The 15,621-nt window shown below is 43.7% G+C and overlaps 1 protein-coding gene across 1 annotated transcript in view; it reads right to left on the reverse strand.

Annotated features, from left to right (window-relative positions):
* Positions 1 to 15,621, reverse strand: part of SPEF2 (sperm flagellar 2) — a 156,662-nt gene that overhangs the window by 75,112 nt on the left and 65,929 nt on the right. Inside the window, 3 exon segments of the mRNA XM_021696168.2 lie at positions 1,008 to 1,166; positions 10,149 to 10,306; positions 11,335 to 11,443. Coding sequence (XP_021551843.2) covers positions 1,008 to 1,166; positions 10,149 to 10,306; positions 11,335 to 11,443 — 426 coding nt within the window.

The following is a 15,621-nucleotide window of genomic DNA, read 5'->3' on the forward strand; positions in this document are numbered from 1 at the left end:
TTCATATGATAAAAAAAAACATTTCTTTAGAATTTGCATGTTTTGCCTTTAGTCAAACCCCATTTTATTGGAATACAATGGTCTTTAATAGAACATAATATATGTTACTTAAGTCTTTAAATTTATTTGTTTAATATAAATAAATTCAATTAAAAAATTCACATCCTTCTCAAATGTCCACGAAGCACAAAGATTCTGGAGTTTAAAAATACAATGATGACACAAGATCAAAGATTCCTGGGTCGACTTCTGTAATGCACAGCCAGCTACTTACAAAGCTAAAACTAGACCCGAGAGCCACATTTGTTTCCTATACACAGCACCAAACTGATACTAACATTCTACCAATATTGTGCACTGCAACGATTGAGCACTTCACTTGGGTCATTATATTTGTCTACCACTTAAGTTAATGGCCCTTCGTGGTTAAAGATGTAGAAAGAACTTAAGCTAAAAAAATACTCCCTACACAAACTCTTTATCCATATATATTATAAATTACAAACATATACATTTCCTGAGAAGCCAGGTGCTCATTTCTATCCTTTTATTATCACATATACTCCCACAGATGATGAAGTTACATATGAATTCTAGACCCTGATGAATGCTGTTGATTTGTTCCCTTATTCTTATGAACAACTGGCTATACTAACTCTCATTTTCTAAGATGTTCTCACTCTACAAAAAAACATCAGTCTACAGTTCGGCAAACAGACGTCCGTCCTTTTGATCTGCTCTAAGTTCCTTCTGGTTATTCTCTGTGCCCTTCCTATTCTCACCTGTGGCCTTATTCTAACCAGAAGAACTGGGTAGGAGGACTCCACTTTCCCTCCACGCTCTTAGCTACTGAGGACTTTCCCACTTCTGTCTGAGCACCTAACCATACCATTGAAGTTGCTCCAAGTCTGAATCTAAATAAGGGCATTGGTACTGCAATTTATAATTCTTTTCTAAGTGAAGATAAGAAACTGGAAAACAGGATTATAAATTATTCTGTCAATCACCTGATGGTGGTTTCCCTTTTGCTGGAGGAGTTTTTGAATGGGTTTCCTTCTCCTTTTCTGGCTCAAGAGAAGGAAGGGGAGGGGGAGGAGGAGACGGAGGCTCAGCCAGGGGGACTTCTTCTTTTTTCTCAGCTTCCTTTTCTTCTAACTTCTTTTTAACTTCGAAAAGATAAGAAGAATGGACCTTTATTAGAGACTCTAGACACCCGCTATTTTACTTGAACCAAGATAAGCCTAAATTAATATAAAATTGCCCATACTGATTTAAGTTTAAATTCATGTTTTAAGGCTCTCCCTTAAATCATCCAGTCCTTAAAGCTAGGATTTGAAGCCTTCTCTGCCTGGTTAGAAACATTGTTTACTTTGTGGATAATGATGATGATGATGATGATGTGTGTGCGTGTGTGTGTTACGGAACCTGGACTGGATCGCCCAACGGAAGAACCAAGCAGCACTCGGAGATATTGGAGGACAGGAGGCTTATTTAACGCCAGTGGGCTCAGAGGAGAGTGGTCTCCAAAGGTCTGAGCCCCGAGCACAAACAAAGGGGGCAATTTATACACTTCTACTTCCACGTACTTGGCACTTTTGGCACGTGCGCGAAGCAGGGCAGGGAGAAGAACCCAGAAGAGCCCCGGGGCAGGGACTGGGACTCTCTCACTGGCTCGGTCGGCCATCTTAGGACATAGATTTTCCTTATCATTCCCCCCTTTGATGTCCCATTAAACACCTAGTTTAGAGGGCATCATTCTGTTTGACTCTGAGGGTTGACTGCAAGGCTTGGGGCAAACACGGACTTAATCATAAACTTAATAGCACACCAGGTAGCAGAAGACCAGGACAGACTGGGGCCAGGAAAATCATGGTGAAATGCGCTCAGGAGTAGACAGCAGAGGGCCAGTAAAAGTGGGATTTATGACCTTAGGTAGAAGCCTCTGGGGGAAAGTCCAGTCAGGAGGGGCAGCAGTATACAGTCTGACTCCCAAGATGAGGGAAATCACGCCAATGAGAGCCAGGGACCACGGTGGGGTCTCGTCAAAGGTGAAGCTGGAGTGGGTTCGTGAAGTCTGACTGGACTCTCCACTGGCGCGGCTCCTCATCCGAATGATGAGCTTTCTTCACTCTTGAGTGGTGGACCCATGGGGTGACACCTGAGACCTTGAGGGCAGTAGGGGTGGTTAGAACAACAGTGTGGGGCCCTGTCCACTGTGGTTTGAGGGGGTCTTTCTTCCAATCTTTGACACAAACTGAGACCCCTGTCTGGAAGGAGTATACCTGAGACCCTAAGGAGATTGGGGTCCTCTCAATGGTGTACTTTTGTGATTTATTTAGGGTGGCCCCCAGGGCCTGAAGCTGCTCCTTTATCCCTTTATCTCCAACCTGATGTAAATTTCCTGGAAGGCTTCCCAAGCACGGGGGAGGCCATCCATATATTAATTTGAATGGGGAGAAACCTGATGTCTGGGGCTTGCAGAGAGCCTGCAGGAGAACTAGGGGTAGCAGATCCGGCCATGGGAGGTTAGTCTCCTGACAAAACTTTGCTAAGGTTCTCTTGAGGGTGCGATTCATTCGCTCTACCTTCCCTGAACTTTGGGGCCGGTAAGCAGTGTAGAGTCTCCAGATGATGTTGAGAGATTTGGTCAAGACCTGTACAATGTCTGCCACAAATGCAGGTCCATTGTCACTATGGATTGTTAATGGCAGGCCGAACGATCTCCCATAAGAGGACTTTAGCTACTTCCCGGCTTTGCTCCGTCCTGGTCAGAAAGGCTTTGACCCACCCAGAGTATGTGCATACTATTACTAGGAGATATCTGAACCCCCTGCTCAGCTGCACATCTGTGAAGTCTACCTCTAGATCTTCAAAGGGGGTTGCTCCCATCCTCTGGACACCTGGTGGGGGCCGTGGTGCAGACCGAACATTATTTTTAGCACATGTTATGCACCGTTCACTCGTTGCTCGGCACAGTGCTGGCAGCTCACTGATGTAGTAGTGCTTCTTGAGAAGGCTCTAATGCAGTTTTTCCCAGATGAGTGAGTCGGTGGTGCTCCTTGACTAGATGCCCTCAAGTTGCTGTTGGAACAAAGATGCACCTGTCTGGCATCATCCACCATCCATTTTCAATCAGGGTGGCCCCCTCAGCCATGGCCATTCCTTTCCCTTTTTAGTGTAATTGGGCGGAGGGACTTCTTCCAGGGGTGTTAGGGCCATGGTGAGGGAAGGGGCTCTGTCTATGTCCTCACTGGCTGTGGCCTTGGCTGCCTCATCTGCCAGATGACTTCCCCGTGCTATGGGGTCATCTCCTTTCTGGTGTCCCTTACAGTGCAGGATTGCTACTTCCTTTGGAAGCCAGACAGCTTCGAGGAGTCTCAGTATCTCCTCCTTGTTCTTGATAGCATTTCCTGCTTCGGTTAGGAGGCCCCTTTCCTTGTAGATGGCTCCATGTATATGTAGAGTAGCAAAGGCGTACTGAGAGTCAGTATAGATATTGACTTGCTTGCCTTCACCGAGGGTGAGGGCTCTAAGGCATATAATTCAGCCCGTTGAGCTGACCATCCAGCTGGTAATGCCTTAGCTTCTAGGACTTCAGTGGTTGTGGTTACTGCATAACCCGCTTTCTGGGCACCCTCCTGTAGGTAACTGCTGCCATTGCTGAACAGCGTGAGCTCTGGATTCTTTATGGCTTGATCCCGCAGATCTGGATGGCTCACATAGACTTCATCAGTCACCTCAGAGCAGTCATGGTCTGGTACCCCCTCTTCCATGGGGATAAAGGTTGCTGGATTTAATGTCCTTACTGTTTCAAGGGTGACCCGTGGGTTTTCACAGAGGAGCCCTTGGTATTGTGCTAGCTGAGAGTTGGAAAGGAAGTGGTGTCCCTGTGCGTTCATGAGGGACACAACTGCATGAGCGACCTTGACATTAAGTTCTTGCCCCAGGGTAAGTTTGTCTGCCTCCTGATGAGTAGGACTGTGGCTGTAAGCGCCCTGAGGCATGGCGGCCATCCCGCTGCCATGGGGTCCAGCTTCTTTGACAGGTAAGCAACTGGCCATTGCCAGGGCCCAACAGTCTGGGTGAGTACCCTGAGTGCTATTTTTTCCTTTTCATGTACAAAGAGATTGAAGGGTTTTTCTACATCTGGTAAGCCCAGGGCTAGAGCCTGCCCCAGGGTGGTCTTTATCTCTGTGAAAGCAGCTTCTGCTTCCTCAGTCCAGGCGGGGGGTTCTCGATCTGGTTCCCCTAAGAGATCATAAAGAGGTCTTGCTATTGCTGAGAACTCAGGGATCCAGATGCGGCAGAATCCTGCAGCCCCCAGGAATTCTCGTAGGCCCCTTTTTGTCTGGGGCTGTGGCAGGGAGATGATGACCCTTTTTCTCTCCAGCCCTAGTTCTCTTTTCCCTTGGGTGAGGAGGAAACCAAGGTATTGGACCTGTTGTAGGCAGATTTTGCCTTCTTCCATGAGGCTCAGTATTCCAAGTCTGACAGGAGCTGTAGGAGGGCCTTTGTGCCTTTTGTGCAGTCTTTTTGTGTGTCACTGGCGAGGAGGAGGTCATCCACATACTGGAGGAGGGTGCAAAGCGTGGCCTCTCTTGGGAAGCTGGCGAGGTCCACGGCCAGCACTTCCCCAAAGAGGGTTGGTGAGTTTTTAAACCCCTGCAGGAGGCGCGTCTAAGTCAGTTGCATCTAGCACCCTATATCAGGTTCAGACCATTCAAAGGCAAATAGTGGCTGGCTCTGGGGAGCTAAACGGAGGCAGAAGAAGGCATCCGTCAAATCTAGGCAAGTGAACCATCTGACTGACCCTGGGATTTGGCTGAGGATGGTGTATGGATTCGGGACCACTGGGTGCAAAGAGATGGTCACCTTGTTGATGGCCCGTAGGTTTTGAACTGGTCGGTATACCCCTCCTGGCTTCTTGACTGGCAGGAGTGGGGTATTCCAGGCTGATTGGCACTCGACTAGAATACCTGCTTCTTTGAGTTTGGTCAGATATTTTTGGATGCTGATCTTAGCTTCTGTGGAAGGGGGTATTGCCTTTGCCTTTGAGGTTGGGCTCCTGGGATCAGTTCAACAATGATAGGGGCCCGATTCCGGGCTAGTCCAGGTGGGTTGTTTTTAGCCCATACTGAAGGGAAGGCAAGTCTAAACTCCAATGGGCTGCTCAGTTGGACCTGGGCACAGAATAGCCTCCATTCTTCTTCCCTTGGCATGGTAATTGCTAGTATTGGAGACCCCATCTCTTCTTGCCTTGGGTTCAGTAGGCGGCTAGTGTGTCCAGTGGACTCAAAGGTTATCTGAGCCCTAAGCTTGGAGAGCATGTCTCAGCCCAGGAGAGGGATGGGGTGATCAGGCAGATAAGGGAATTCATGTCGGACCTTGTGGCCCCCAAGTTCACACTGGCGAGCCTGGCAAAAGGGCTGTTGTATCGCCTGTGTCCCGGTGGCCCTAAGAATGGTCGCAGTCCTTTTGCTGAAAGGGGCCACTGGGGAGGTGACAACAGAGTGCTTGGCCCCAATATCAACCATAAAAGTCACTGGTTGGCCCCCCACCTTCATTCTGACCATGGAATCATGGGGGCCAAGGAGGAAAAAGCCCAGTCCCCGTCAATCTGTGTCAATTCCCACACAGGGAATTGTAGCAGCTGGGCTTTTGAGCCTTTCCCTGGTTGGGACATTCATTTCTCCAATGCCCTTTCTCTTTACAGTAGGCACATTGATCCCTTGCCAAGGGGGTTCTGGGCTTCTCCCCTTTTGGTGGTTGGGGTCTCCCCGTCTTTGTGTTGTCCTTTTCTTTCAGGGCGGCAGTGAGGAGGCTGACTTTCTTTTTCATCTTTTTTGTTGGCTTCCCATTAGGCTGCGACCTCCCTATTCATGTAGACCTTATTGGCAAACTCTATTAGTTGGGTGATGTTCATCCCGGCAAAACCCTCTAGTTTCTGAAGTTTTTTCTGATGTCTGGGGCGGCCTGAGCCACGAAGGAGGTGTTTATCATCTGTTGGCTTTCCTGCCTCTTGGGGTCACATGGAGTGTATATCCTGTAGGCTTCACATAGTCTTTCGTAGTAGTCCCCGAGGGACTCCCCTGGTTGTTGAGTGACCGAGGATACCTTAGTCATATTCCTGGTTTCTTAGCTCCTACCCGGATTCCCTGGAGGAGGGCCTCCTGGTACCGGCAGATGTGGGCCTGTCCCTCGATTGTGGTGAAGTCCCATGCTGGGTGCTCTTTGGGTGCATCCGTACTAGCCCAGGCAGCAGGGTTGATGACTCCCGCTGGTGCGTGCTCCATAGGGTTCTCAACTTGCCAGGGTTCATCCTGACTCCATAGTCTCCCGAAAACCCCTACTTGAAGTTTTTGATCTTGGTCTCTAGAACCGTAGGTTTACTCTGCCCTGACCCCATGGTGATGTCCCCATGTGCAGTGGTGCAGAGACAGACAAAGGCGGGGGGAGCCTCCTGAGGTGAGGAGACCAATCAGATGCCTGTTTGGCCATGTCTCAAAGGAGCTTAGATGAGGCTTAGCCGTAGCGGTCTCAGTGTTATGATTTATGATCAGAAACTATCCTGATGCCACCACAGACTGTGTGCTATTCACCACGGAATCGCAGATGGGCCCACTCAGACTCCATAGGCTTCTGGGGACCTTAAGGGTGCCCACCCGTGGAGTCACAGAATCAGTCTGCTTGAGCAAGCCAGGTCAGACTGCACATTCACTCACACATTCACACTCTAGAAGTTATTACATTCCCTCCCTGGGAATCCCTACCTGTGAGACCTCTAAGAGGTCTCTGGGAGGTGATCAGACTCCCCTTCCACCCCAGTGGGGGTGGGCCTGTCTGGGTCCTGGGGCCCCAGGCCTTACCAGAATCCGACATCAGGACCAGGTCCTCACCTGCCAAATCTCCTCGAGTCTGGCGGGAACAGCGGAGCGGGGCCGGCCCGAGGCGACCAGGGTGGGAGACTGCCAAAAATTAGGCAGGGAGCACCTTCTCCATTACGATCCCTCGTTCCATCACCGCCCCGCCGTTGCCCCAAACCGGTGGCAACAATGGGCCAGCGTGGTTGGGTTTCTTGGTCAGGGAACCAAATGTTACAGAACCTGGACTGGATTGCCTGACAGAAGAACCAAGCAGCACTCGGAGATCTTGGAGGGTAGGAGGTTTATTTAACGCCAGCGGGCTCAGAGGAGAGTGTTCTCCAAAGGTCTGAGTCCCAAGCACAAACAAAGGGGGCAATTTATACACTTCTACTTCCATATACTTGGCACTTTTGGCACATGCACGAAGTGGGGCAGGGAGAAGAACCTGGATTGGTGTGTGCGGGAAGCAGAGCAGGGATAAGAACCCGGAAGAGTCCTGGGGCAAGGACTGGGACTCTCTCACTGGCTCAGTCAGCCATCTTAGGACACAGATTTTCCTTATCATGTGTAGCAGGTAGAAAGGCTTGTTGACAAGGGGTGCCAAATGTGAAAGTAACAATCTAAATGTACCTAATGTAGTGGAATAGGAAAATAAAGGATTACTTCAAAATTAACAGTAGAAAACCAAGGTAAAGAACTCATGAAAAGAAGGTGAAGAACAAAGTGACCGAAGCCTTGGGGGTGGGAATGAGACAGAAGAGGAAAGCCTTCCAGACTTCTGGGAGTAAATGCATGCAAAGTACATAGATTAGTGCATAGTACTCAAGTCTTCTTAACAATTCTTTATCTCAAGCAGAAACTATTTATTGGATTTGAATTGTGCCTCAGAAGAAAGGAAGGGTCCTAACAATGAGGTAAAACTCCCACCACTACTGCTAATAAGTAGTAAAAACAACAGTAGGCCCAGTTCTGGTTGCCAGAGATAGGTCAGTAAAACAAAAGAGAAAAATCACTGCCCTCTGAAGCCTGCATTTTAGCGGTGGTTGGCAAACCATAAACATGATGAGTAAGTTACTTTATAGAAGGGGTGGGTGGTGGTAAGTGCTATGGAGAAAATAAACAGAAGAGAGTAAAGAGGATCAGGAGTGCTGGGGGGGCAGCTTTTTAAGTTTATTTAAATAGAGGGCTGAGCAGGGTAGAGGAGCCCGTCAGCCTGGGGGCCTGGAGAGGCAGACATGGCTGGTTCGTGCTTTTGTAGGCTCTTCTTGCTGGTATGGCCCTTTGCCTCTCACCATTCAGGTTCACCCTTCCTGTCCGGCCCTGCCCGGCCTCCCCGGCCTCCCCAGCCCTCCTTGTTGGACATGGCAGCAACTGCTGACTGTACCACGGGCCATGAATACCCTCACTCTTTTTTTTTTTTTTAAAGATTTTATTTATTTATTTGAGACAGAGAGAATGAGATACAGAGAGCATGAGAGGGAGGAGGGTCAGAGGGAGAAGCAGACTCCCTGCCGAGCAGGGAGCCCGATGCGGGACTCGATCCCGGGACTCCAGGATCATGACCTGAGCCGAAGGCAGTCGCCCAACCAACTGAGCCACCCAGGCACCCCAATACCCTCACTCTTGTGTGGCTATTTTTTTTTATACGTAGTCCTTCTGCCCTTAGATTCTTTTCAATTCAGCAAGCAAGGAGGCTTATTCTATTAGATGTTTTTTCATAGTGGAAAGTAAGGTTTTTTTTTCTGATTATAAAAGTAATACAGAATTATTGTTTGTAAAAGTCCAACAATTTAGACGAATAAGCGGAAAGGGAAATTGCCTGTTAAGTTTCTGTCTCCCTCTTCCTCCACCGTCCAGTACTGTAGAGACTGCCAGATTCTTTCCTGTGCATATATATTTAGTAGGGTATTTAGTATATTTAGTAAAAGTACATACTTTTAAAAACGAAACCGGGACTATTTTATATGTAACCAGCTTTTTCCTATTTAGAAGTATATAATGGTCACTTCTTCACCTCAGACTATATACAGAAGTACCACATCCTTTTATTTATTTATTTTAACTTAATCAGGAGGTTTAATTCAGAGCATTGGGCTAGGTCAATGTGTATGGTTTTAATGATAAAATATCTGTTCAAGTAATTAACCGACAGGAATGTAAATCTTAACTAAGTGGCAGTTGAGCTGTTGATGTATTTAGTGATTGGAATGTAAAATCTTCAGGAAAATGTTGAACTGAGTCTGATAGCTGGCAAAAACAAACTGATTCTAACCTGTAGATGTTTGAAGCTACAGCTTAGAATTGGCGTTTCTGCCTCCCAACCAAGACTCTTAAGATCGCTGTGGGTGGTTTCCTCCAGCCTCTAACCTAATTTCTGACTGTCGAATAACATATTAAGCCGCTTAAATAATATATGGATTGGTATTTGTTTTGTCTGAGAGCTTCACATGGGTGATTATTGGGAGGAGACATTTGGATGTGGGAGTTTGTCTTCCTAAGCGTATGCTCCTGGATCCTCACAGTATTTATGGCTTATACCTATGTGCTAGTTTGGGGTCAGCTAATTGATACATTATGGTGGTTAGGTCATGAATGTAGTGACAGGAGACAGCATGCTATCAAGGCAGTTTTAGAATCCTTGTGGTATTATTAACTTTGACCTTTTTTATTATACCAAGAAGATGCTGTTGTCAATACAATTAGGAGTGACTGGTAAACAAAAGAGAAAGATTTATTTTTCAAATCATTTTGCAAAGGTAAAATTCTCCATTGAATTCTGGCTTTGGCAGTGTATTAGCCTAAGATCCCTTTCAATAATAAATTTCAATAATACTATGAAAAGCTAGTGGGCAATTATTATTGGTCGAATGAAGGAGGAAGGAGGTCAGGATGGTTTAATGTGATAGATGTATTCCAGAAGAAGGCTTATAAAATAAGTAGTTATAATCAGTAAATTCACATCACATCAAGATTTGGGGAAAATAAACTGTCTAGGGTTTCCATCCTAAAAGGAAGGTTAACTCCTGAGGTTAATTTTAACTGCTATTTTTTTTTTCCACATGAAAACAGTACTTTCGGTGAGATGACTTATTTTGATTAAATTAAAACAAACAGAAAAATCTCTTATTTAGAAACATCTGCAGCAGAGAGCTAGAGAAGTACTTGTAGATAGTATAACCCAAATAAAACAGAGAACTTTGTAATTGTGTTTTCATTTTTCCCTAAGCTCATTAAAACCACCCATTTCAGTTACGTAAGTTCAAAATTATAAAGAAATGTAATTACCTTTATTCTCTTTTTTCATTATTTCTGTCATAAGCATTTCTTTTACTTTATGGCATAAAGACTGTTTATCTACTTCAGCATTGATTTTTATCAAAATATTTTCTGGCTCTGTAAACCACTGCTCCAATAAAGACCAGTTGTCCAAGAAGCCTATAATCCTGCAAAAATATTATATGATAACATATACCAATTAAAATATTTGAGTAACATTAATCATGATTTACCCGGCACACATAAGGAAAAAATAAGCTGCCAATACAGTTAAAACTGAAAAAGCAACTCTAAAAAATATACAGGCAATGGAATATTAATTACTTTGAAGAAGAAATTATTTAACCATCAAGCCATATTTTTTTGAGATATATGAGAGTAAAAGAAGATTTGAAAAGGCCACCATTTCAGGAAACCTTCAGTGTAAGTTTGGTTCACTCAGTAAAAATCTACAGGAAGATCGGCTGCACTCACAGTAGAATTAACTCTGAGCACACTTCTCAAGGTAGCTACAGCCTGAGCTACAGCCTGAGGTCATCTGTTTTTCTCTTAGAGACAGAAGTTAAAGAAATCTTTGAGTAAATGTAGATAGCTCAGACTTACTTGCTTGACTCAAAAATAATCTTGGAACGATTCCTGAAACTTTCTTGTCTTCCTTGAGAATAAATAAACTTAATGTAGCTAATTAGCTAATTAATGTAGACAATTACTTTTCTCTGGCTCACCTCCTATTTTTAGACTTCTCCAGGTTTCATAAAATTGTCTAACTCTAAGTTTTCTGTTCCAATGAGCAAACTGCGCACAACGAAGAGATGGTGTTTTTTGTTTTTTGGGGATTTTTTTTGTATAACATCATTTTAGCAAAATGGAAGTCATTTTAAACTATACTCTGGTCTGATGCCTAGCTCTTTGAAATATCATGATCTTCACTGGCATTTGCTGAATGAGGGCTAAATTAGGAGTCCATGTAATGAACCATAAAGGGAAGTGTTGCCTGATTTAATTCTTCTCTTCCCATTCTAGCACATTAATATTTCACCCACCATCAAAACTATTTAGTTTTGTTTTACTTGTAAAAGGCTGAATGCTAGAAAATACATCTTTTTTTTCTAGATCTGATGATTCCAAAGTGACTGATGGTCAGTCTGTTCAAAGGGCAAGAAATAAGAAGCAGGACAGTGAGTTTTAGACTAACCTATGCTGAATCTGATCTCTTAAATTCTGGTCCTCATCCATATCTTGGTTTTCAGCAGCTACACATTGAGTGATGTCTTCATGAGGAGTTTCACTTGAAAATGCTTCAGCTATGATATGAAAATTACTTAATTAGATAATTTGCTAAACCAAAGTTTCAGTAGCACTGCTAAAATTTACTGATGCAAGACAGCCAAAATGATATGATCCTGCCATTGATCCAATATTCATTAAAATATTTAACAACATTGGTTGAAAGAGTATAGTTTTAGGATCAGACTCAAATTTTCCTTGGAAACTGAGGAAAATGACATATGATACAACATTAAAGAGGAGCTGTAGTTTCAATGTGTAGATCTCAGGACCGACTCTGAAAAGGTGAGAATGAAAAGTGATGGGTCATCATGAATAACAAACTAAGAAATAATGAGAAAATCAACACTATGGTATAAAGATTAAGAATGAAATAACAGGGTGGCCATAAAGTCAAACATATGTAAAAATTATTTTTGACAGTATGTTACAATTCAATAAAGTAAATTACCTTTCTTTCTAGACTGTGATCTTTCTTTATAGGGTAGACATAAAGGAACTGACCACAAGAGACCAAAAACAAAAACAAAAACATCCTCAACAGCTCTGACTGAGTCCTATTCAGGATTGAATGGTACAAAGTCCAGAAAACTCATGAACTTAGAATAAATAGAAAATCATAAAGAGGGAAGAGACCCTTGAACTAGATTAAAAGGAATTCAGTCAATGCAAGAGAACACTGAAGGGTGACCTAATCTTGTTCAGGAAAATGGAGAACCCTCATGGATAGAGCAATCAGTTTTCTCCATTTACATTTAGGATAGAAAAAGATGAAGTGATTTAGAATACAGAATAATGCTTTTAGGTTATTTATAATACCCAAAGATTACTGGTGTCCATGATGGGTGGAAGAAGACTGTGGGAGCTCTTCTCAGGAGGTGCTATCCTGCACCATCTCATGGTCACTCTCTCACTTTGTCAAGGACTTCAGCACATCTATCAGCATGCCTCTCTTCCCCAACTCCACCCTGGCACTGGTCTCCCTTCCCCTTCTCTCCACTTGTGACATTCTCTTTCCAAGACCATGTCCACATCCTGGATTTTGTGATCATCTTGAGTGGCTCCATCTCTGAAGTCTTAAAGACCTACACTCCTACTATTTGTCTTTCTAGCACTCCCATATAGCTGATGAATCTTTCCAACATCATCCAGTCCCTATACCCTTTCTTCCAAATTTACTTGCATTATCTTGACTTTTTATTTTCTAGCAAACCTGAGTTGCATGGTTGAACACTCCAGCTTCTCTCCCTCATCTAACAACTTCAATTTGTGTCCTTGAGCTACACCAGCTTTAGCTGATATTTGTCTCTCTTTCCAAGTCTACACTTGAACAGGTAGGCATCCTTGAAGGAAAACACAATTTCATGACTTGTAACCTCACTAATTCCTTGGCTCAAAAATCAGCTGAGTAGATAGATAGATGATAGATAGATAGATGATAGATAGATAGATAGATAGATAGATAGATAGATAGATGATAAAGAATCTGAGATAAGCTTCTTGAGAGTTATCTTCACTCAAGCTCCCATTCATGCCCCAGTCCACCCCAGACCATCCTTCATGGCCCCCCTACTCCATTGAAATAGCTCTCATTCCATTCACCAAAAACATCAAGGCCAATGGACATCCTTATCTTACTTGATTTCTCTGTTGTATTTATAGGTAAAATTTAGCACACAATTCTTAAATACTTTTACACATATTATCTTATTTTCACAACATAACTTGAAAAGCAAGATTATGATTCTGTAATGGGCCCCAAATTGCACAGGTCATAAATGACAAAGCAGGGATTTGATTCCAGTAATCTGACTCCAGGTTCTGGACTTCTTTTTAATGCTTAAACTGTTTGTTGAACTATACCCACCGAAAAGAATGCATACATGAATATTTAGCTCAATGACCTCATAAACTGAAGACAGCACCCAGATCAATGAACAAACATTATCAGCCTTGGAAGCCTCTCCCGTTTCTTCTCAGTTACTGTTAGTCACAGAAGTTACCCTTATAGAGCCTGCACTCAAAACCTCTCTATGCCTCTCTCCATACTATGAACACTGCTGCTCCCTCTCAGGCTGGCGGATGAACTGCAGAACTGGCTAAAAACCCAGGCAGCCATCTAGTCTCCCATTCTGACACAGCCTTATGTTCCTACACTGCCTGTTCCCTCTCCTTAGATCTCCCTGGTCTCTTGCCTATTGGGTTTGAGTCTGGCACCTTTCTCTCTGCCCAGCCTTGGCTGGCCCCATGTTCAGCCTTTGAGCCCACTGGGCTTTGGCTGTAAGCTGCTTCCTTGTGATGCTGTTCTTCAGGCTTCTCCACAGACTCAAGCATTGCAGGCAGCTTGCTGCACCTGACCCTAGAGACTGGGCTCTCACACCCCAACCTGGGCCTCAGGAGCCCAGCCCCTACTGGTCTGGGATGGGAATAGTACAACTTGATTTTGAAAATCTGTCCTTTCTTGGCTTATGAGACACTGCTTTCCCTGGCTTTCTTCCTCTCTCTAGCTGCTGCTTCTAAACACTTCTTCCTTTGCTCTCCCCAATAAATTCTGATGTTTTCTGAGGGTCATCCTGGATATTATTTTAAAGCACATTTTTATTCCTAGGCGATACCTCTCACCTTCAAATCCTTAACTTTAGGACATGCTTCCTTCCTGACATCTAGCCCCATTTAGAGAACTGTTCTCTCAACATCTTAGCTTAAAAGTCCACAGGCACTTCAAATTTGACATTTCCTTACAGGATCTCTACGTGTTTCTTTCCATATTCTCTAAGTAAATGGTATCATCATTCAAAAACTGTGTAGGTCAGAAACTTGCATTCATCCCTTTCTCCCTGTGCTCCATCTCCCATCCTCACTGATCACTGAGTTCTGTGATTTGCCCTGTAAATACCACTTGAAGCTGACCATTCTCACCTTGCCTCTCCCAGCTGTCATAATGCTTCTGTTGTTTTTTAGAGGATAATAGTTTTCTCATTGGTTTTATTGCTTCCAACCTCACTCCCCTTCCAATGCATCCTCCATCCTGAGCCAGAATGACCATTATAAAATGCATATCTAATTGCATTAAATCTCAGCTTTAATATCATTCAGTGATTTCACATGGCTTCAGGAAGATGTTCAAACACCTTAGCTTGGGGCAAGACTCCAGCTGGCCCATGCCTACTCTCCAGGCTCGTTTCTGCCCCTCCTCCATACCTTGCTGCCTCTCAGCCCTACTAGGTCCTTGATATTCTCTAGATGGACCATGCTCACCTGCCAAGGTTTGTGATGTGTTTCTCTCTACCTCTCTTCCTTCTTGGCCTGGTTCACCTCTTCCCATGCTGGGCACACCTAACTCTATTATAATAATAGCACACAACTAACTATATTATAATAATCAGCTTACTTTTGCTTCTTACACTACAACTTGTAGAGAGGGATTTGCCTTTCATTTGTGTATTATCAGTTCCTGGCAAATTATAAATCTTAGATAAATGTTTACTAGTGGCACCATTTTAGCTCCCTTCACTCTAGACCAGTGCTATCCAATAGAACTTTCTGAGATGATGGCAACATTCTACACCAGGGCTGTATGATACGGTAGCTACTAGCCACGTGTGAACATAAAATGTGGCCTGTGTGACCGAGGAGCTGAATTTTTAGTTTATTAATTTTAATTAGTTTAAAAAGCATGTGTGGCTGGTGGCTGCCATGTTGGACACACAATTCTATACTGCAACCTCTTGGTTCCTTAGCTACAATTTCCACTAAATTCTTTGAAGAGAGAATCCATTTCTTCTTTATTGCTCTACATGCAGTGCATAGCACAATGTCTGGCACACTGCAAGCATGCTATAAATAACAAATGAATATATGAACGAACAAAATATTATAGAAGGGTAGAGTCTTATCTAAAATAGTTTAAATGGGGTCTTGCTTAACATGAGGAGAGTAAATTGACAAAATGATATTTCAAAGGCCATTCAACCTAATATTCTAAGAAAGAAAAATCTTTTTTTAAGAAAAATCTTAAGATGTGAAAGAATAACACTCTTTCTTAATTTAAAATACTTTAGTATGAAAACTGCAGATTGATTTTCAAAGTTGTGGCTATATTTAGCATGCTCACTTCTGATCAAAATAAGTAAGAACTATAAAATTAATGATTTCATCCTAGTTTTCATGGTTTAGGTAGCCCCAATCCAACAGT

Source organism: Neomonachus schauinslandi, chromosome 7, assembly GCF_002201575.2.
Source record: "Neomonachus schauinslandi chromosome 7, ASM220157v2, whole genome shotgun sequence".
Taxonomy (NCBI): Eukaryota; Metazoa; Chordata; class Mammalia; order Carnivora; family Phocidae; genus Neomonachus; species Neomonachus schauinslandi.